The sequence below is a fragment of the Syngnathus scovelli genome, chromosome 11, assembly GCF_024217435.2.
Source record: "Syngnathus scovelli strain Florida chromosome 11, RoL_Ssco_1.2, whole genome shotgun sequence".
Taxonomy (NCBI): domain Eukaryota; kingdom Metazoa; phylum Chordata; class Actinopteri; order Syngnathiformes; family Syngnathidae; genus Syngnathus; species Syngnathus scovelli.
The window spans coordinates 10,709,821-10,731,066 of record NC_090857.1 but is presented as its reverse complement, the minus strand read 5'-3'; the positions used below and the strand labels follow the sequence as shown (position 1 = coordinate 10,731,066).

The 21,246-nt window shown below is 42.1% G+C and overlaps 1 protein-coding gene across 1 annotated transcript in view; it reads right to left on the bottom strand.

Annotated features, from left to right (window-relative positions):
* Positions 1 to 21,246, bottom strand: part of foxj3 (forkhead box J3) — a 62,634-nt gene that overhangs the window by 32,205 nt on the left and 9,183 nt on the right. The window contains exon 2 of the mRNA XM_049734558.2: positions 5,995 to 6,499. Coding sequence (XP_049590515.1) covers positions 5,995 to 6,315 — 321 coding nt within the window. The 5' untranslated portion in view covers positions 6,316 to 6,499. The remainder of the gene's footprint in view (positions 1 to 5,994; positions 6,500 to 21,246) is intronic.

The following is a 21,246-nucleotide window of genomic DNA, read 5'->3' as shown; positions in this document are numbered from 1 at the left end:
GTCCATGGAAATAGACAGTCCCAAAAAAGTAGAATACCTAACACGGAACACTCGGGCTTACAGTGTAAATCCAAGCCCTGGAAAAAAAACATGAAACATAAATGTCAATGTCATACATCTCAATTGTGACTAAACACTTGGAAATAGTATCCGGGTCAGACTGCATTCAACAAGAGGGAAACTAGCTGTAACTGGCTAACGACTACTCAGGGAGAGATCCAACAACCTGTGTTTCTCATACTTCTCGGTAATAGCCACATAAAAAAAAGCATGCCTCAACAATACAAAGTGATTAAGTGTTTTTGTAAAATGCCCCAAGCTGTACCTAAGACTGCTTGCAGAAATCAACACTGCTGGTTCTTTAAGGACAAAGGGGTGTGTCTTGGACTATGAGCTAGGTATTGACTTGAACATGTGCGCCATCATCGAGGAGGAAGTTCTCAGGGCGAACCTCGTTGATCGTTTTTGCCTCAACGGTATGCTGAGTATGGTGACAGAAAGAACACTTCTGAAGTGGAGTTAAAGGACTGTCACAAAAAAAATTCAGGGCAGCGACTCTTCACAGGCCTGCGGGCCACAGGAGAAAGCGGTAGCAGCCTCAGGCCTTTTATGTTCTGCGCTGCAGTTAGCACTTGAGCAGAGTGCGGGGACAGCGGCTCCTTGCCAAAAAGTGCGTGCGCCAAGGCCTGCCAGCCTGCCTGCCTGCTCTCCCCGCCCACTCCGAAGACCCAAGCGTGAGCGGTGGGGCGCCAGTAGGCGGGCGCAAGGTGAGCCTGGTGGGCGGGCGGCAAGGCTGGAGCTTCCTGACATGGGAACCTGCTGCACGGCAGGATCAAGCCGGCTGCCGAGTGAGTCACCACCCCTCCCTCCCTCCCTCCCTCCCACAAGCCGACAAAATCAGTTCCTGTCCAACGCCACCCAGCCTCTCGTGCTGCGCCGCGGAATTATGGACAAGACAAAAAAGTGGTCACTCACGAGAATACGACTAAGTTTGCATATTGTCCCTGTTACTCCAGCTTGCTCCTACATTGCAACATCATGCATATTATTATTTGAATTTGAATTATTTTTATTGATTTTTGAATACTTTAAATTGACAATGTAATGTAAAGAAATAGCTAAAATCAGTTTTATAGCTTTCATTTAAAAAAAAAATGATGTAAATGGGTGACCAATAGACATTAATCAGCTGTCATTTTTCAAAAACAGGTTAAGGACATGAAAAATCTGCAAGTGATTTTATTATTTTATTTATTTTTTCCTTAATCCAAACTGGCAAATGACGATCAAAGCGCAACCTCTCACCTCGTCATTTCACACTTGGCAGAGGTTAAGAGACTCATGTTGCCAGATTTGAAACTAGACGATGAAGGGATCAGGCAATTTTACACTTTCGGGCCCTAAAAACCTGAGCCGGTGGAGGAAAGATCAGTCAGGTATTTACATTTGAACCCTTCTTTCCCTATCGCATTTAAATGAGCATCAGGAACGGGGATTTTTCACAGTGAAGCGAGTCACAAATCAGAAGCGGGAATATTATCTCCATAGTAATATCCTGAAGGTCTGGTTGCAGACCAAAACTCTCCATTAAACGTAGCCAGCTGCCCAGGGCGGCCATTATGAAGCCTCAGATCCAAATGGAAGTTGAACCTTTGATCTGTTTAGGGTTGTGTGTATTTGCATTTTATAATGAGATTGGTGCAAATGTCCGGGGCCCCTGGAGAAGGCAGTTAGTCGTGCGTCCCATCTTTGCACGTCGGACCATTTAGGGACCAAAGCTGTATTTCGGTTGTTAAACGACATCAGGAGCGAGCGCTGGACTTAAGAAAAGCAGAGCGAGACTTGCTGTTTGTTGGGCAATCATGGCTAATTAACATCTTTTCGCTGATTTTCATTCAAGAAGCTCAAGAGTACCCGAGAGAAATCATAAAAATTACAACCATAGCAACAAGGTTGTCAAACTGCTTGAAATGTGCTCCAGATTTTCACCTGGAAGAAAAGCAAGCGGGCTTGTGGGATTTACGTGAGTTTTACCCAAGCGAGCCTCCAAGCATTCCAGAAAGGCTTTATAAATTGAGCGTGGAGGTCAATATCTGACAGCCGATGTGTAGCTGACCACACGTCTTGTTGAGCAGGTTTAACGTCAGTCTTATATTTTCAAAGTGCATAACCTGGCCTGGTAATTAAAGAGCCAGCGCACGCAGTTAGTTACTGAGCTGGACTAGCCTGGGTGTTTTTCCTTAGTAACAAATAAGACTTTAAAAGAATCAATACGGCCAATTTAGGAAGCTTTAGGTTGTGGAGTTGCCAATATGTTTAGGGATACAGTTTATAAAAATTCAGGTGAAGGTTGCAGCCGGCACAGCAAATACAGAATATACTGAAGAAAAATGAAGCTTTGCAATGTGGTAAACACTCAACAGGCATTTTCCACCTCCTCTAAAGGAGCCTGACATTTTATCGCCTCAAGATTCAAAGTCTTTCAATTTCAGTCTGTTCTAATAAATCGACAATTATTTTTATAATCGATCGTTCTGACCTTGCTTGAATTAAAATTGTCAAAATCCTTGGAGTTTCAAACACTCCAAAGTAAATATTAGTCCTGTATGAAAGCAAAGGACAATTACAAAAATCTGCTTTTACTTTGAAAAAAAAGGACAATAAAGGAACACCCTCATCATAAAATAACAAAAGTCAACCAATGTCACAGAAAGTCCAACATGTATACAAGTCTGACTTTATGTATCTAATTAATAGCCACATAAACCATTTACGTATCCGTAAACTGTAATGTAGCCCAAACAAGCAAGTGATGCTTAGCCAAAACATCTTAAGTCCATTTACAATTCCTGAGATGTCACGGACCAACTTTTAGATTTTTGTTTTGTTTGTTTTTTAAGGGCTAGGACTGCCAAACACATCGATACAGAATATTTCCATTTCAGAGAGTTTTCATGGAGAAGTCTCTAGGAATCCTTAAATCTGAAATGTCCTCAAGCTACTTGGCCACTCTTCAAAAAGCAATGCCCGCCCTACACAAGCGAGGGATACAGACCTGAATCATATACTCTAAAGACTGCTTAGAACTGGAAAGAGTGAGGCGACGTGCCAAAAGACTGCACTGACAAAAAAGAAATATCTAAAAAGGTAATAACTTTCTCAGATTGCGTATTCCCAAAAGGTGACCTTCACAGTTTTTGGATTTTCCAGAGATGTCAGATAGCTCCTGACTCATTATTTCTTAAAGACCGCAGTCTTTAACGAGCTGGTTGTCCAATGAGTGCGTTAACATACGCGTGACCGGTCCCAAATTCCAGCTGTTGACGTATCCCGGAGAACAGAGCGGTGATGACTACAGCCGACCTACATTCACCACGCCCAGACACCAGGCACGCGTGCTTCCAATCATTACGTACGCAAACAATCTGAGCTCGGTGCGTTAGTGTCATACAGGGAGCACAAAAGTATAGAAATTGGATGAATAAGAAATCCAGTAACATTTAAACATCATAATCTTAGAAGATCATTTGTTCACGAGTGACAAACTTATACGAAGTAAAACATGATTCATTTGGTTCTTTTTTTGGGTCAATGTTGGCTCTGATGTTTGGCTAGCTAACATGGCAAACCCCACGACATCTGCTACTGTTTGCACAACTATTTGCGTTTGGCAGAGCCAAACAGTGGATTGAGGTTAACAAATCCCAATTTGATGTTGTTTAATACCGTCAATTAAAAAGTGGCCCTTGAAGGACTGTTGCAGAAAAGCACATTATGGTAATGCCAAATTACAACCTTGGTTCAAGATCTCAAATTTGCGTGGCAAGTTCCGTTAAACTCCACATGAATCAGTTGAGTTGACCTAGTTAATTTTAGGCGTGACTTATTAGAGTTGTGTGTTTTATCATGACTCATCAAACTGCTGCCATCCGGTGCCCACACACAATCATAAAAACTAAATAAAAGCAGGTTCAAATTAGGTAGCACTTGAAAACAAATTCCCCAAAAAACGGTTGCTTCAAAAAAGAAAGTCAGGATTTTACCAGTGTTTTGAAATAAGCATGCGTGTTGGGATGTGGGAGAAAAAAAAAAAACATTTGTAAAACACAAAGTATAGTGCGCTACTGGATTTCATTCAAAACGTCTTATGATGCAATGTGAAGAATTGACACATCTTTTAAGCAATTTATTTCGGTGTGGGCAGGGAACTGTATTAACTTGTGACTCAGGGTTCTTGCGCAAAACGTGCCAGAATCATTGGTGTCGTTTTTTTTAGGCCTATTTCTACAGTTGCAGCCTTCATTTTAAGCCGGCCGCTGTTTAGCAGTTACTCGACGCAAAAGTACTACAAATGTGTCGATTGAATACTCAATACAGAAATTTGACAATCAAAATGAATATGCATTCAAGCTCAACAGAAAGCAGTATCGACTGAATTACCCCCAGAAAAGCATTTACAGCTAACATCTTTGCAACCTTAAAGGAACCCTACTGAAAAAGCAAGCGTGACTTTTGCCACACCTTGCAAGAGAAAACTTGTTGCATTTAAAAATTAACATTCCGAAAAAACATTACCAACAATAACTCTATCAATTTCAGTTTTCCCCACTCGGCGGTATGAGCTCGACTCAGCTAAACAAGCACACAGAAAAACACAAAAACAAATAAGGAGGGTCTCCTGTATTTACTTCTCAGCAGGTAAGGAATTTTATCTGATGGAATGAGGGCGGCGTGGAAAAAGAGATCACACAAAATGACCTCATCAGACCCATAGCAGAGACACAATAATACAGGAATTGTGTGCATTTGTATACAGCGACTTGGGGTAGCATCCTGCAAGTCAGATGATCTGATCTGATGTGATGTTTGTTGGACATCATTATTTGGTTTAACGCTCACTTACTGCTTTACTTGCTGTTTTTCATGTGACTGCTTTAAATTACTGCCAAGATTTTTTTTTTTCTACTATAGTAATGACTTTGCTGCACTCGCGTCACATGGATAGACAACAGTGAGTTTTAACTTACAAATTGGGTCTTGCTGCCATTGTAGAAACAAAACTAGAATTCTATATCTTTGTATACATGTAAAACCATCAATAGCGATTTGAACCGGGTTAAGTTGAGTAGGCACCGTTAAACGCAATTGTAGTCAGACTGCCTTGACCCATTTTGTCCTATTTGCAACAAAAGTGTTTTGTCTGTCTGACTGACCGTTAATTAAGCAAGGATGACGATATAAGAGACGAGAGCATTATTTTCCAGAGCGAAGCTCAAGGCCCCCGAAGCATTAAAGATACCATATGCATTCTAATCTCAGGCCTCATTTACAAAGGCAGCAAGACACCTCCATACAGCCGTCCATACATGCGGCAGATCTTGTCGCCTCAGGAAATGGGCTTCATTCATCTTGTCTGACTGCAATAAAGCGGTGCCTAAGATTCTATTTCCAATAAATGTCGACTGATTGGAAACCTCATTCTAATATCAATTTCCATCTGGGCCTTTTAAAAGGCAATCAGCATGGCTTCATCTCCGTATATCACAAGCTCCTTGAGATGATGACACAGCACTGGCTTTCTCCTTCTGCATAATGGCCTCCTCCTATCAAGGCAGCTGCAATAAATAATGCCACCCGTGAATGGGCTATTTAGTGCGCGTTAGCACGGACAGACGCCACTTCTCTGAATATTTATCCTCAAATTTCGTACTTTACATGGGTCTGGCGGCCTGCATCCTGAAACACTTTGTGTGATTTGGTGACACTTGCGGCTGCTCTTGATACTTTTTGTCATAAGCGACAAGGTTGATTGGTGATGATTCATACGTTACTTTGTTGGTCTATGCCCACGAATCAATTTCCGTCGGAAAACAGAAACTTTCTTCTAAACATTGGCAACTTCTGCCAGAACATTTTGGTGGATGATTTTGGGGGGGTTCATTTCAATGTATATTGTAAAAGAGAATGACAAAATCTCAAGTACTCTTTTCTTACCTTCCAGCCACTTCCTGCCTCTCTGTAGTAGGGAAAATTATCACAGATCCACTGGTAGATCTCGCTCAGCGTCATCTTCTTCTTTGGCGAGCTGTTGATGGCGAACGTAATCAGGCTGGCGTAGCTGTAAGGCGGCTTGCCGTCCTTGTGTTGTTGCACCTCTTCCTGGTCCAGCGTGGTGTTGGGATCGAGGAGGGCGCTCTTCTTACCCATGCCGGGGCCGTGGCCGTGCTGGCCGTCGCCCTTGCGGATGGCCGCCTGCATGGTAAGCTGAGGGAGCCAATCCATGGAGGTCAGGCTACTTTCCAGCTCCGACGTCATGTTGACGACAGGCCGGGCAGCGGGGAAGGGGGGAGGGGGGGTAAACCCTAAAACCTGGAGATAAATCGGCGGCCTATGTTGGAGCTCCACTGACTGGTGGGGAGAGGAGCAGGTGAGGGGGGGGATGGCTAAAGTCTGGGCCCTCCGATCAGGACATTAGCAAGCTGTCTTCGCCGAAGCAAGTCTGTGGAAAGAAGACATGCTTGTATCAGTTAAGATACAGAACGACTCCGGCAATTCACATTAGACAATTTGAATCGGATAGCCTGAAAAGGTACTATAAACAGCACCTGCTAGCGGCTGGTTCTGCTAGGGGGAAAGCAAGAGAACCGAGACCAATAGTGGGATGACATCACCACATATACGTACGTGTGGAAAAGCACAAATAGTGAGTAGTACGGGACTTTAGTGAGTCTCCATTGTGGACACGCCAAGTTGGATTCACTGAGGATTCAAAATTGTCCTTACAGTAGGTGGGAATGCGAGTGCGTGCCACGCAATTGACTCGTGGCCAGTCCAGCTTCTCTCGCCAAAGGTCAGCTGGGATCGGATCCAGCTCACCCGCAATCCAAAAAAGGATAAACACGATGCTGTAGTAAATAAACGGCCATTCAATGAAAAGCAGAAAAAGCACATATTGATGTTTTTGATGTTGTTGTTGATTCAGAAGATTTTTTTGGGGTGTTTTTCATCTTAAAACGATTTTAAGTGAGCAAAAAAAAAATAGAAGTAGCTTGCATGTTGTCTGCACATGCTTTAACTGGCTGTGCAGCAGATTATGAGACCACCACCTTCTCTTCACTGACTGCTCGCAAAGCTGACTCATAGCTAAGACTCCATCTGCACCGAGGGAGAATGAGAGAGAGAGAGAGAGTGAGAGTAAATGCTGGCCAATTGTTTTCACAAGTGCCAGCCAAATGTGGCAATGGCTCAGGAAGAATTCTGAGTCTCTCTTGTGGCTAGTAAAAGCCCCTTTCCCCCTCCGTCTGCCCTGTCTTCCAGCTTGCCCGCCCACTCGCCTTGCGAAGCCTCTGCCATAAACAAGGCAGGCAGTGTCATCTTGCAAACTGTCCTCCACCCAGTATGTGTCTGCAACAGCCTCTCTCGCCGTCCTTTCTGGCATACTGCCCTGCTTGTCCGAAAATAGAGGGGCGGACCAGATAAGCCTTAAGTTCTAAATGTAGGTGAAGACGGGTATCTGTATAGGGGGGGAGGGGGGGCAGGAGTGGGATGACACCTTGAACTGGTTGATGGCAAAAAAAACATACGCTAATATTTTTTGTGAATTTTTTTTCACATTTGAATGTGTCAGACTGGGAATGAACATAGGCCAAACATCGTAACCTTCAAAAATAGTCAACGTGAAATTCTATCCAGTTCTTTTGAGAATTTGCAAACGGTGACTCAAAAGTACCTGAAGACAGTGAGTGTTATCGTACTGAATCACTCTGATACCCTGGATCAAAATGTCATTTTCAAATCTTTTGATTTAGCTTTGAAGCTCTTCTTCATTTGTGTCCCGGATGACTGTATTATACTGCCCACCGGGAGGTAACACAACATGAAGGAGCATAAGGGCTGGAATGGATTAGTTGCTTTTTCATTAATTTAAATTGGAAACGATTATTTGCGATGCAATACCGTAGTTTTAAAGGGCACAATTCCAAAACTTTCGATCAAGGTAACATATTACCACAACTCTGTCTTGAAATGATGCTTGTCCACAATGAGTGAAATAAATATTTGAGACTAGACTTGCTTGTGAGGCTGTTAACGAGCTACCTAGCATGGCTTGATCCGTCGGTTTTTTGCTCTGGAATTCTTTCCGAAAGCAAAAAAGAGCAGAGTATCTACTCTGTATCCAGCCCCAGCATTGTCTTGAGCGGCATGAAACAACAGCCCTGTGTACCACCATTCATGAATAAAACATGTGTGGTCCATTTCAGAAGTTCTTAGAATGCATCAATTTTCTGATTTTCTCCCACCAAATCACAGTGGTCATATTAAAACTAGTAGGATGATAGCTTTCTTTCACTTATATTTAAAAATACAACATGAGATTTGGTAAAACGACATTGACCATAAATTTTACAGCCCTGCAAATGATGAGAACATTTTTTATTGTCTACTGGGTGACAGATAAAACGTGCTATATTAAAGAGTCAAATTTTGCGAGTGGAAATGGGTGTCATATATCATAGAAATAATTATCTACCGGGCTTCAATAAGGCACAGCGGGAAGACATTTCTAAAAGGAGAAAACTGCTTTGGCGTCAGTTGGTCAGAGGAAGTTTGCGCTTGCCAAGTCCATTGATCTCTAACAGCAGGAGGTTAGCAGAGGCGTAGCAGCCAATTCAATAACTGTTATGGGTACAGACATGAGCAGATGATTAAGGCATTTTTTTTCCCATGTCAACAGAATTCCAAGAGGGACAAGGCTAGATCAAACTGGTGGAGATATTTAATGGGGTGCGGCATGAGTCTGTCCTAAATGATATCTTCTTCCTCGAATTCTCTTGTTTCCCTTCGGAAATGTTTTCACTGAATGGGTGTTTTAGTCGTTGTTTGACATGCAAAAATTTTAATTTTTGTTTGATAAAAACACCAAGAAATAAATTTCATACTAATAAAACTGGCTGAAGTTTTTGCGTAAAATTGCACGATGTTTCATAATGAAAAAGAACGTGCTGGAATTTGAAACGGTTACGATCACCGTTCCAAATTGTAATTATCATCACTACCGTAATTAGCGTCTCTGAGAGGAGTGCTGCTTTTCGGCGGATGATGGCTATATTTTATTTCCTCCTGCAAAAACGGCAAGAGTACAAATGTAGGCGTATTTCGTTTTTTTATGAGACTGCAAATAATAATTCAAGTTAATTGCACTGCATGTGAAGAATGCGCGGGGCGGCGAATCACCGCAAGAGGGATGGAACACGTCAGCTACATAGGAAATATCTGTACTTGTTGGTTTCATGTTTTTATATTCCAACTAAAAATGATTTCAATGTTTTATTATTTGTGTGACTGTTATTTTTTTTGTCTGTATTTATTTTAGCATGATCATCGTAACACTGATAACTGTGACCATTTCGAGCTCATTTCATCCCTAGGGTTGTCGGAACAAACCATTGCAAATAAATTATGCTACTAAAATAGCAGATGTGGCTAACGTCAACTTTTTAACATTGCGAAGGCAAGTTTTTTTATTGCCAGCATTGCTATTATGTAGAGACTGCATATGAGCTGTCTGTGATTACTATATATCAAAATTACGCACAACAGCAAGCAATTTGAGTGGCCATATCGTCAAAGGCGGGGATTAGCAAATTGAGGCTACAATCGAATCTTGCTAGCAGTTGTGACACTCCCCCTTTGAGTTTGTAGAATGAGGTTTGACTATATTATGAAATATTAAATGCATTGAACAAATTTCTCTGTGTATCCAATAAATTGCAGTTAAAATTATCTACAAAAGCTACTATTTGTTGCCTATACACTACACACTGCAAAAAAAAGGCAGGGATACAATTCCAGTGGCTGCAGGAGGTGAGCTGGCAAAGGCACAAGTTGATGAAAGGCACCTCGCCCTGCTACACGGCGATGGCTGCCATTTGACCCGCCACGCTAATGATCCAGCTGCTTGGTAATCGGCGAGGCCGAGTTCGCGTCTTAATTAGAGGGCCTCGGGTAGCGGCAGGAATTATGAAGCGCAACACCGCCGGGCAGTAACGACTTTATTTCCTGGCAAGAACTGAATCACACATCGTTGCTATTATTTGACAAGCGAGTATTTCCGTTGTCTCAAACAAAATATTTCATTAACGTGCACCGCAATTGACTGTTATTAGACAGTTTCAGCGGCAGAAACATAAATCTATCGTTTCACAGACATCGCTGCGTGTTGTAACGTTTACGCGGGCGTGTGTTAAAGTAATACTGGCTTCCTATGACAAAGTGATGACTTACAAGTGGGTTCCTCTCAAATAAAGGTTTCCATAAACCTCACGTCGCATTGTATTTTAATTCAAACATAGAATTCAGCTAAATTTATAAAGGTTAATGTAACCACCTGATCTTTGACCCGCATTAGAAAACATCATATAAGAGAGCAGAGCAAGTCACCGTAACTGCAGTCAAGAACAAAAAAAAAAAAAAAATCTGATTAATTTCAAACCTGTCAGAATGTCTTTATCCTTTCAGGATGAATGGCAATTTTCAAATGATTGTTAATTGACCTAGATTATTTGCCGACATGTCGAGACAACGTTTGCTCCATGACGAGAAAGCAGCCATTATGTGCTTGCGTCACAAAGTCTCAATCAACCTGTCAACATGGGGGCCTTCTTTGATTGAAGAATGGCCAATGAGGCAATAGGGCTGAGTAACATGCAGAGATTATTCAACGCAACCCTGCTGAGTTAACGTCATGATGTCGACAGGTTGCCATCTGCGTCATCAACTTCGCTGCTGTTCCTTGTTTTGAGCTCCTGCGCCATTTGTGTTTCAAGTTTGGATGCAGAAGCTTCCTGGCTGAAATGCTCATTTCAAACCAGGATGGAGGAAACGAGAGTGATTTCCAGCATGGATACTAATTTAACATGGGACATGTTTCTTAGTGCATATTTGGTAATTAAAAAAAAAAAAACAGCTAAAGTACAACAGAATAATAAAAAAATAAAAAAAAAAACATTTTAAAGCTGTAATTTTACTACTGATATATATATATATATATATATATATATATATATATATATATATATATATATATATATCCATCCATCCATTTTCCGTACCGCTTAGTCCCCACGGGGGTTGCGGGCGTGCTGGAGCCTATCCCAGGCGTCATCGGGCAGTAGGCGGGGGACACCCTATATATATATATATATATATATATATATATATATATATATATATATATATATATATATATTTTTTTTTTTTTTTTTTTTTCCTAATCATTCATCATTATCAAGCTCAGGAGACTTTTTTTTATCCATCCATCAATTTCCTGTACCGTGTGTTTTAAAATCAGCTTTCAAGTCTGTTGTTTTTAGTCAGCTGGGATAGGATCCAGGTTGCTTATGATTCTAATGAGGACAAAAACTACAGAAAATGGATGGAAGGAAGGCGGTTCTGAACTCCAGCAGATAGCATATTATTTCCTTGGTCCCCATTTGCATGACAGCTGGGCTTCTATTTTCTATCATTTCACAACTCATCTCACATGAATTATTTCATTGCACCTATGATCTTACAGTGAATGAACTATTGTCCAGCTGTTAGCAAATATAATGACCACGGCTCGGTAAACAGAGCAGTCCAGGTGCATCATCCAAACCCAACTCGACGAGCCTCTTTTATTAGCACCTTTTGAAGGCCTACTTTGAATTGTCTTGTCACAATTGAATCACTTTCAGGGACCTAATGTGAGTATGGCACAGATGTCACATTATAAGCAGTTCGGATTTCCTGGATTGCTTTTGGCGAGGCTATCTGAGGATTGAATATGAAGAGGGCGAGAGATCGTGGGGTTGGGGAAGGGGAGACATTTTTGTTTTAAGTGTGAAAGCGTCAACATGGCTTGGTTGATATGTATGAAATTGGGCAATCATGGTAAAGTGATAACCTGAGACAGCATGCACAAGTCTTAGCGACAAGTTAATGCTTTCGTTTTACGTCTGCAATGTATATTTTCTGACCACGGGTTATACATTGTATTCATATGTAAAACCGCCAAATACCTTTGCTTTAAGTCCTCTTAGCTTACTTACCGCTAACACACAATGCAAAATGGCAGGCTAATGAATAGCATTGATCGAGCAGTGCTGTAATGCTTTAAGCAACGGATATTCAAACGCATGGTTCGTCAACACAGACAGCTACTCAAAGATGATTCTGGTTTTGACTATGGACAAAGGGGGGGGGCCCTTTTTCTCCAAAAAAGAAGAAACTACAATTGAATGAGATTAGCTTTAAATTAAGACTAAATTGAAGCTTTAATCACAGCAAAGCCTTGCTAAGCAACAACTGACTGAAATCGTTTGGCTTCCGTGCATTCGTGGCCACACAACGACCCTGATGGAACAGGTAAATCAAGTCATCACTTCCTCCACTAAATGCATGTTACACGCAAGAAGACTGTGTTTAGCAAAATATGCACATATGGTATAGCGACACTTTGAATTAACCGAGGACGGGAGACCTCAGGCAAGTTCACCGTTTTCCGCAATAGAATCAAAACACTGTCACGTTATGTAATAATAACAATAATAATACTTCATTACAGAGAGTCTTATTTAATGTTTTGCCCGGAATTTCTAACTGCATGACGACAACAAGCTCCACTCAAATACCACACGCAACCCAGCAAGCTCACAGTCATGCACTTACACACAAAACCTGAGACAGGTACCAAACTGGTACTCTACTGCACTTATCTACAGTTTTCAAAAATGAATCCCCTATTTCTTTGTCGTTTCAACCGCAGTCACGAATCTATCACAAGCAAACACAACATCGCACGTGTAATGGACGCTCCATTAAAAACAACGTCGCTAAGACAGTAAATATTTAGACAAGTGATTGTTAAATGCACGTCCAGACGATGTGTACAAAGGGAGCCACGCCGTGAAGGGGAAAAAAGGGTGAGATTATTATGACAAGAATCTTCCTGCGGTTTGATGATAACTTGGCATCAGGGAGGGTAATCGCTAAGTGCTCCACCTTCCATCACCCCTTAAGATGTTGGCACGCGTGCTCACAACAAAAGTGCTGTGATGTAACCTGGTAACAAGCCTTTGGTATCTTCACCCTTCACCGAAACCTTGGTCATACCTTCCACAATCAAGGCCTTTATCTAGAGTGTGGGTGGGAGAAGGTCTTGTTTTCCTAGCGCTTGCAAGGGGATAATCAGGGCGGGGTGGGAACCGGGCTCACCTGCCCCTCAGTCACTCCTCACTTTTTCCAGCCCTTTAGGGCAAAGTATTTGGAAGCGTCTAAAATAGCAACGTGTTTGAGTTGTGCGAGCGCACGTGAGCGCTACTGTCGTGTAGCGAGCTACGCTAAGCCCCGTTTTCATTAAAACACAAAGAAGGAGAAATCGGGGATTTGCCGAAGCAATCGCTTTTAATGTCAGTGCTTCCTTTTAAACGAAGGAGGCTTAATGGCGCCGCGGAAAGCGTCCCTGTGAAGAAGCCATTCATCTCTTGCTTCTTTTTCTTCAATTTTAGGAAATGTCAATTACGTGGCTTTTGGGATCCAAAAGCACAGCTGGGGGACTCCTCTCTTCCACTGCTTGGAAAAGTCGTCGTTTTCGTCATAGTCGCGATTTCGGTGTGTTACTGGCAAGGTAGTATCAAAAAGCATAACGAGCAGAACAAGCAGTTGCGTTCAAGGTAATGGCAGAAAGAAAAGTTTAACACTCTGCCTAATTATCTGACTGGGAGAGGCAGATAGTATGTCAGAGCCTCTTTTAAGAGAAATTGTTAAAAATCTCTGCTGTTTTTTGGGTTTTTTTGCTGCACAGCTATCTAGCGCATGTGTCAGTGATATTGGCGGCCAGCAGATTTCCCCGTTCCTGAAAAGAAAAAAAACTGTAATCGCTCCCTTACTCCCTCATTCCCACTTCACCGGTGGTCGAGCAAATCACATCCATAATTATTCTGCCAATCAATTTGGCAGCGCAAGCACGGCAGTTAAACACTGACAAGAACGACCAGTCAGAAGAAAGAAAAATAGACAAGGGGAGCAAAGATAAAAATGGCCATTTCCCTTCTACACACTGAACTCTTCAGAAGGCAGAAGAGACCCCTTTGTCTCATCAATCAGAGCCAAACATAGTCTTCTAAGTACAGCTGTACGAGGTGGAGAGGCTAGTGGGAGAAAAGCTGTGGGGGGGGGGGTTGGCTGCGGATCAAGTGAGACACTTCAGGCTGCCTGGAGAGGCCTCTAAAATCAAGCAAGCTTTGCTGACCTGAATGCGGAAACAGAAACATTGAGAGACAAAAAATGCCCAAGGTAATAAACAAATTATTGAAAGTGTTGTCAACTTGGCAAATAAGAGGAGAACCTGACACAATCTGCATTCAATAGAAAGAAATAAAATCCCAAAATGGTATTTACATTTAAATAAATGAAATTAGTCGTAAATAGCACGCCGCGTCGGAACATTAAGAATTCCAGCCAGCATCAATGAGCTAGCATGTCCCATTTGTGTGGAGAAAGTCACAACCCGGCAAACATCAAAGTCAATTTAAAAGACAACCATCCAACCCGATTTCTTCAACTGGTAACAGAAAACCCAGCAGGATAAAAAGGGCCGTCCATTTCCAGACAGCTTGCAATTATAACACCCCGCAGACAGCGTTCACCGCTTTATAGTGAAAAAGATGCCCACATTCAACACTGTTGGCAAACCGGCTTTCAAAGAAATGCTGCAGACTTTTGATCGGCAGTAAAAATTGCAGAAGAAAGAACATACTGAAGGAGATACAGAATCTCGTTTTACTACACACATGCTTGTGGTATAAATAATTGGGTGCAATTTTTGTGAGCAGAGCCCGAGTCAGATTTAATTTTTCGGGGTAATTTAAGGTATGTATAGTTCTGCTTATCATTACCATCGCTTGTGAAAAAATTGTAGTACGTAATTGTTTCTGGAAAAATATATCGCCCTGATGGATGGATGGATTAATAGATGTGTGGATGGACAGATGGAAACAGTATACTGTAAAATACTTGTGGATATAAAATGCTTTAATTGTTCCCCAAGAGGAGATTTTGATTTCCACTTTGATGAGAAGTCAAAGTATTGAGTACCGTGCCGCAAACAAATTGGGTCAACGCAAAACAAACGAGTAGTCTCTCCAGCAACATGTATTTCTGTCTGCTCTGCAACAGACACTGAACCCGAGCACCTTGAGTCCAAAGTGCTTACACACTAAACTATAACAGAAGAGGCCGTGAGGCACGCCAGAAAAAGAAGACACTCATGATGCAATCTGCAAGTCATCATCAAGACATCCAACTTTGCAGTCATTGAAAAAAGTCTTTCCAGGGGTGTTGTGACCAGGACTGGTTGTTGTCTAAACAGCTTGCCGCATGGGAGTTGGCCTTTGTTTTAGGATGTGGCAGGGCCGCCCTGACACCGACCATGCGAACCCAATTACCTTGGTCCCGACGCCCGGGGGCCTGCATTAGCACACTCTCCCTCCCCATGAGAGGCGGACTCCTTGCCAGTCTGGCAGCCAGTGAAGGCCTGCTGCTGAATCACAAATAGACCACTTGTGTATGCACTGGCGCACCAAGTATTTTGGTGACAACTTGGAGGGGACGACTTGGTGCGCGTTAAGCGACATCGAGTCGGCTTTAGGAGTTGCTGAACCTTTTGCTGAAGTTAATATCTGCTCAGTAGTGGACTTGGTTCACTGCCAGGGGCACACTTTGAGAACACCGTGATATATCAAAGCTGACCGTCTGAGTTTATTTCCCTTGCAGAACGTAATTTGTCTTCTCGCCCATCAATCTAGCTAGTAAGGCGTAGCGTAGATTCAGTATCCGGTGGAGTCAAGTGTACAATAAAGGTTTTTATTGATTGTTTTAAGTGTTTGCAAAGTGTGTATCACTTTGGATGAGTTGTGATACAGGCTCGCACAATTTAGAGAAGCACACCTAGAATCATCAGAGGTTATTCCGAGTGACTAAATCTGTTGAGCTAGCGGTACAATTAAGAACATTTAACTTGTAAATCAATATTCAATCTCTGAGGAATCATTAACAGAATATTTACAGGCAGACATACTATGTAGCTAAGCACTTCAATATCATTAAGCAGTGCTTTCACACCTTCACGCATTTCCTGCATAAAGCGCTTTTTAAAAGCTCCCGCAATCCTCGTAGTGTACCTGGAGATATTATGATTCTGCCGCTAACATGCCGAGCAAGAGGTCTCTGTGTTGAACTAGAAACAAACATTAACATGTCACCAATTGTGAGTTTCCCAAGGAAGTCTGCAATCAAAGCTTTCAGAGCATATTGCGAAGGGGGCGGCCACCGGCCATAAATCAACGACCTTTCCTCTGGACCATAATCCAGTCGGCGGGGTTACACAAGAGCACTGAGCGAAAGGTGTGAAGTCTCAGGAGGATGGTTTTATAATTTTGTTTTCTAATCTACGATCACAGACTTTGACCAGGCTGGGACAAAATATCAATATTGTGCTTCGTATTGAGTTTTTGAGGAATAAGTTTTGCACTAATTCTTTCTGATTTCTTTTGCTATTATTTCATCTTGGAATGGACTCTCAACCTTCTTCAGTTGCATAGAAACTCTGATACATCGTGCAACCCTATAAATCAATCGCTGCTACATATATCAACACATTGTTGGCAAACTTTTATGATTCTCCAGACTCAATAATCCTCTATCAACATGAGCGTCTGCTATACACATAGTCCATCCCCGCACAGGTGAAATACAACACGAGTGATAAATTATGAATAAAAAAGGGTGTGAACACGATCAACAAGGTAACCATCACCACACTCCCACAATGCTCCACACTGTCTGTGTTTATACAAGATGAGAAATTCCTTTGGCCTTCTTTTATTTACTATGGTTAAGGATTGGAAAGTCAAGCGTGACCAAAAATGAGCGGCAGATCAGAAATATGTTTGCATTGGGAATAAGCAGGTGTTAAGGTCTATATGCCTCTACCTGTTCTCTTCATGCTGCTCCCTTCCAGATCATTTCAATTAATTTGGTTACCTGGAGACAATGTTGCTATTTACCCGGGTGGGGACGAAGGGGAAGGGAAGCAGCAGTCATTGTTGGTTTAAGCTTCGCAGGCAAAAATCTAATTGAGTCGATTTAAGGTCACAATAGGAACACTGAGGCTTGATGCAGAAGGATTATGAAAAGGATACTCTATCCAGAATGACCACCAGACGACAGTGAGGGGACTGCCACCTGATGATGGCAGGAATGCAGAACCCCCTCTGAGTGAAGACCGATTAGTCTGACAGCAGGAGAAGCTGACTGCTGTGTTTCTAACAGGGAACTCACTTTTGAAAGATGGGCAAGGTGAAAAGGCTTTTGTACGGAACTGACATTTTCATTTTTTCTGACATCCTATGATAGAATATTTCTGTGTCTTTGCCATTTGACTTTCTGTTTAGCATTAGCATGCTGAGACCACAGACGGTTGAAATGTCCTTTTGGATTTGACTTCAGTGCGATGCGATTCAGAATGGCAAGCCGTACATTTGCAAATATTAAACATGGGAAAAGCCCAACCAACATGACCAGTGAATCGTTAATCATTTGGAATGGTGAGTCCTGATCTGGTGCATGCTCGACGCCAATAGCAGTTGCAACTGCCAAGTATGCAAATTGCGTAATAAACACCATGCGATTTGCCAAAAAGAGGAACACCACATCCTGACTGATCATTTTTACAAACAGACTGAATTCTCTCTCTATTTTCTTGAAAAGATAACACATTCTCATCCTCTTCCTTATATTGAAGCAATCAATGAAGTATAGTGTCTGGTGACTAGACACAACTAACAACTGTAGTGTGACTAGTAACCAAGGGAACGGTTGCCAAAAAGTCTCATGATATCAATTGCTTATTTTTTCATATTTAGTAATTTCTTATTTAACAAGGGAAACTGGTGTCATGTATCGCATAAAGACAACAGTTCAAAACATTCTAAGAAAGATTAATATGTATAATCAAAATGATTGTAATCTTCCCCATCTTGAGATATGAGGTAAATTTTGTCAATAAACTGTGATCAAGCTGTGGCACTCGTCAATAATCTTGACATCGATGGATGGAGACAGAGGTCAAAGGAACACATTGACGGCCTTAATTTTGTATGGGTAAAATAAAATCAAAACGGCACAGCTAGTGAATTTCAGAGCACTGAATGATGAGATTTATCACACTCTTTGGGGCCCAAATGAATGACTGTAAATAAAAATTAATGTGGGGGCCATTTTCAAGGCAGTTAATCCTCAAGTTACTGGAATTAGGTATTTGATTGCATTTCCTTGATTGATGTGTTGAGCAATTATTTATGAAATATTTGAAGTGGGATGTGATCTTCTGACAAATGTTGTGTTTTGATGCGATGGATTTTGTGACAATAGTGACGTCCTCTTTAGGCCCAAGGCTTGAAATAATTCTAAATTTGCAGCAAAACACAATCAATAACAAAACCGAGAATTTTTCTGATAATTGAACCGATAGTCCCAATTTTTTTGGGGCGAAACTGGACAATTAATAGAAACTTAATCGGGACTTTAATTTTAGCTTAGACTTTGAAGCGACTTATACTACGGAGCGACTACAATCGCTACAAGAAAGTGCAAAATCTAATTTCTTCAACCTCAAAACACTCCAATCTAGGCCTTTCTCTAGCAAGTGTTTTAAGCTGCAAAACATTAGAAAATAAAATAAAGCTGACTGCACTGCATGCTGATTAGCAGGGTGCATTGTGTTTCTTATTTTTTTTCACACCATGTCTTGCTGGTGTAAAAGATAAGGCTAATTAACTTGGCACCATTTGCATCTCGACTTGAGCGTCGGGATGCGCCGCCATAGAGAGCTAATCAAACATTTGATTCCAGAGGAAATATTCCGTCACCTCTAAAATTTGCGAATAAAAAAAATTCCCCTGGTAAAGTTGTCAGCGTCTCACCTTTTTCCTCCACATTCCCCTTCTTCACTTTACATTCCTGAGTTTAACCTCCCCCTTCTCCTCTTCGCTCTCCCACTACCGCCACACAGGCTGCGCTCATTACGGCGGATTTGCATGTCTGCTCCAGAGTTCCATGAGAAGAGATGAAACAGAACTCCCAGTGGCTCCCTCTGCACAGCTTCACACATCTGACAGAGAGCGAGCGCTCCACGTTTGGGCCCCAGACGCAAGCTGGCAAACACCAAATGTAGACTTCACAGAGATATGAATTTACGCCTCACACGCAGTCGTCGGGCTCCGTACATTGGTGTAGGGAAATAAATTGGTAAAACAAGCCGAGTCTTCCGGTGACTTCCTGCTTCTTGCTCAGGTGATGAGGAGGAAGTTGTGTTATACAACTGTGACATCTGTGATTTAGATGTCACTTAGTTGTCGGACAGTAGAGCAACAAATTGCCGTTGGTTCCCTTGCATTTATTTTTATTTTTTTCCTGCTACTGTAGTTCATCTATTATTGTTTTTTTGGGAGGGGAACTAGCCTTTATTGTTGGTTGAAAGATAAAGGTATCGCTTTGACGCCACCTTGTGGCACCTCGGGTCCAATGAACTATGTTGAAATGACTGGAGGAGCTTCATATCATTCTGAGTCATGTGTATCAAAATGTATATCAGATTACAATCGTCCCTCGTCAGTGCAATTCATTTTTTCAGTCTCCTGATCGCACATTTTTAAATGGCACAAATTTAATCCCAGCTGACTATAGGCAGTAGGCGGGGACACCCTGAATTGGCTGCCAGCCAATCACAGGGCACACACAGACAACCAACCAGTCACACTCACACCTACGGACAATCTGGAGTGGTCAATTGGCCTACCATCTATATTTTTGGAATGTGGGCGCCAACCGGAACACCCGGAGGAAACCCACGCAGGCACGGGGAGAACATAAGAAGGCCAAAGCTGGAGTCCAGCCCCGGATGTCAAGTATAGACATCTGTCGGTGCACTAGCAACTCCTTAATTGAACAAAACGGTAACAAAAATAAGCTACGCAGATGTAGAAAGAGAGGATGGCAACCCTCAGTGGACAAAAATGTATGCAGATTTTCTATTTGTATTATGCATCAAGCTTTCAAATCCCTATCCTTCGCCACGTGGGCCTGACCTTTAAAACAGGCAGAGAATCACAAAATCATGATCAACTTTTCATGTACTTGGAAGGCTAGGCAAGACCTATTGTGGACTCGGAATAAATCTCTTAACAGTAGTCCAATTTGTAACTCCTGTGAGACTTCATATCGACCAGCCCTTAATGATTCATTTCAGACTACAGGCCAACAATGTGGATTTTGCTACAACAGCATGCCAGGTACCGCACCAACAGGAAAACCACATGAATGGTTCACCAAACAAAAAATATCAATGACAACGCGAATTAATCAACTTTGATTTTCATGACATCACAGTCAACTACGGTCGCTCAAGCCCTTTTTGTCTTGTCCTTTGTGGCCATTCCATTCGGGTCCTATTCAGGATGACTCACTCGGTGAAAGTGGCGCATCATGTGGCATGCGGCATGAGTCACTGCCAAAGATAAGGTCCGAGGCCACCGGCGAGGCGCACATGCAGCTGCCCTGTGTTGTTCTCACACTGACCACATCGTGAGCTCGCATTGAGGACAACATCGTTCCGAACGCAAGCGGCCACTGTCCCTGACGGCGGCGGCGTGAACGTCTTAATTGCGTCACGCCGACGAGGGAATTCTTATTCGTGTGACTCATAAGCATGTGAGGGCCTACCAAACTGAAGAAAACTTGGCCGTTATATTTATACATCAAACTTTCTTTCACATCCTTATTCTCAAAATTGTTTGGCCAGAATAATACAGTACATAACTTTGTCAGTTATGTTTGAACATGCCACATCTTATTTTCTTGCCAAATGAAGAACAACAAAAGGATTTTGGTTCTTTTTATATGTTGAGGTATTTGCTATTGACTGAAGTTCAATAACGGCGAGAAATCGCAAAGAATAGCAGCTGTAGAGGGGTTGCTTTATGAGAAAGATGAATGCCCAAAAAGAAAAAAAAATGAGACACTTCTTGAATGCCGGGTGAAATAACTGTGAAATCACAACGAGAAGTGCACAAATGCTCGGTAAATTGTGTTAAAATCACTTTTCAGACTGCATTGAACACTGGAAACCAAACGAGCTCAGTCGACTGT